Source organism: Balearica regulorum, chromosome 1, assembly GCF_011004875.1.
Source record: "Balearica regulorum gibbericeps isolate bBalReg1 chromosome 1, bBalReg1.pri, whole genome shotgun sequence".
Classification (NCBI taxonomy): Eukaryota; Metazoa; Chordata; class Aves; order Gruiformes; family Gruidae; genus Balearica; species Balearica regulorum.
In genome coordinates this window covers 85,753,258-85,755,253 of record NC_046184.1, presented here as the reverse complement: position 1 = coordinate 85,755,253, position 1,996 = coordinate 85,753,258, and the positions used below count along the sequence as shown (strand labels likewise).

Here is a 1,996-nt window from a genome sequence, read left to right as displayed (position 1 = left end):
GATCCCAACACATCAATCTGCAGCTTCTTTGGATAGGAGGGAAAGTCCAATGATGAATCTCAAAAGCAGGACAGGATGGGGAGACTAATCAGTGTCAACTCCTAAAGGGTACCTGCACATGGTCATGACTCTAAGAACAACTCAGAAGAGGTGATGAAGACCCAACAGCTGACATTCTTTATTATCAATGCCATGGCAAAGAATCCTAGGCAGATCATTTGGGCACAAGAACCTTGATGGTTGTGAGAACATAAGTCTGAGAGTGTGCTGAATGTGACTAAGTGAAATCAGTTTTGCTTTTAAATTAAATCGCCTTCCTCCCCACACAATGACCTTTACTACACTGCTTCTACAAAACTGCAACATTATTTCCTTTATGGAATTGATTGCCAGGCATCAGGTCAAATTCAACTGTCTCCCTTCTGTTTCTCTCCCTGTAGATGCTATGTGAAGGCTGCATGGAGAGGGACAATAAGAGCACTGATGCAACCATGGAGTTCCTCCTGCTCGGCTTCTCTGAGCTGCTCTGTCTGCGGGTCCTCCTCTTCCTTATCTTTCTCATTGTCCATTTGGTCACATTGGCAGGGAATGTGATGATCTTCATGGCAGTGGTTATGGAGCCTTCTCGTCCTCCTATGCTTTTCTTCCTCTGTCAGCTCTCTGTCATTGAGCTCTGCTATACCTTAGTCATTGTCCCTAAAGCACTCCTCAGCCTGATAGTGGTGGACGGCAGCACCATTTCTTTCATAGGGTGTGCTGCACAGATGCACCTTTTTGTGGCACTTGGTGGGGCTGAATGCTTCCTCCTGGTCGCCATGTCGTATGACCGTTACGTTGCCATCTGTCAGCCACTTCACTACTTTGCTGTGATGAGTGAGGGGTTCTGCCTCAGGCTGGCTGTGGCATGCTGTCTGGGAGGCTTTGCTGTTGCCCTGGGGTTGACAGTGGCTGTTTTCCGCTTACCTTTCTGTCAATCACATCGTATCAACCACTTCTTCTGTGATGTCCCTGCTGTGCTGCACCTGGCCTGTACACAGAGTTACACCCCCGAGCTGCCCTTGCTGGTTGCCTGTGTGCTCCTCCTGCTGCTCCCCTTCCTCCTAATCCTGACCTCATATGTTTGCATTGCTGCTGCTTTGTTACATGTCACCTCCTCCGTGGGAAGGGGCAAGGCCTTTTCCACCTGCATTTCACACTTGGCCATCACCTTGCTACACTATGGATGTGCCACCTTCACGTACATTCGTCCTAAGTCCAGTTACTCACCAGCTCGAGACAAGATGGTGTCTCTTGTCTACACCAACATTACTCCATTGCTGTACCCCCTCATTTATAGTCTGAGGAACAAGGAAATCAGAGGGGTCCTCAGGAAAATGTTGAGGAGGAAGAAAATAACTCAGCTGAACTGGGATACTATCAGAACTCTGATGTGTGTGTGGTAAATTTTAGTAAAACAAATACGTGCTTGTTGGAAAACAGCCCCATAACCATGTTAGGACCAGATTCTTCATAGACTTCACTACAGCAAATATCCAGGCAGAATTCAATACACATCAATTCATTTATGCAAAAAGACATCTCTGCTAAAAAACCCAAAAAACCCCCAACCCCAAACCACACACACAAAAAAGGTCTCTAACATAATACTTTACCTAAAGGGAAATGCTTTAATGACTTGTGAGGAAGAAGAGCTTTGATCAATTTGTGGTCTCACTTCTGTGATCACGTACATACTCATGCTTATATTCATGGTCATCTCAGCACAATCAAAACATCAACACAAAATTATTTAAAGCTGATGTATTGGATTCATTATTTTTCTATCAAGATGAAACTAGAAACTGGAAACTGGGAAGTCAATAAAAAATTATAGATTGGTAAGTTTATCAGCACAAAAAATCTAAAGAGGGTTATTGGAAGGTTAGAAGGAGAAAGCTCATGCCTAGAAAGAAATGGAAATTAAGCTGTGGTCTTCCCCAAATTTAGCAGAAGGCTG

The 1,996-nt window shown here is 44.6% G+C and overlaps 1 protein-coding gene across 1 annotated transcript; it reads left to right on the top strand.

The window, feature by feature from the left end:
- Positions 1-440: 440 nt before the first annotated feature.
- Positions 441-1,442, top strand: OR2F2 (olfactory receptor family 2 subfamily F member 2). The gene has a single exon (XM_010310869.2). It carries the CDS (start codon positions 441-443, stop codon positions 1,440-1,442), a length of 1,002 nt encoding a protein of 333 aa, XP_010309171.2.
- The last annotated feature ends 554 nt before the right edge of the window (positions 1,443-1,996 follow it).

Excerpts from the sequence above, each read along its gene's own strand:
- OR2F2 (XM_010310869.2), top strand. The coding sequence starts at position 441 with ATGCTATGTGAAGGCTGCATGGAGAGGGACAATAAGAGCACTGATGCA.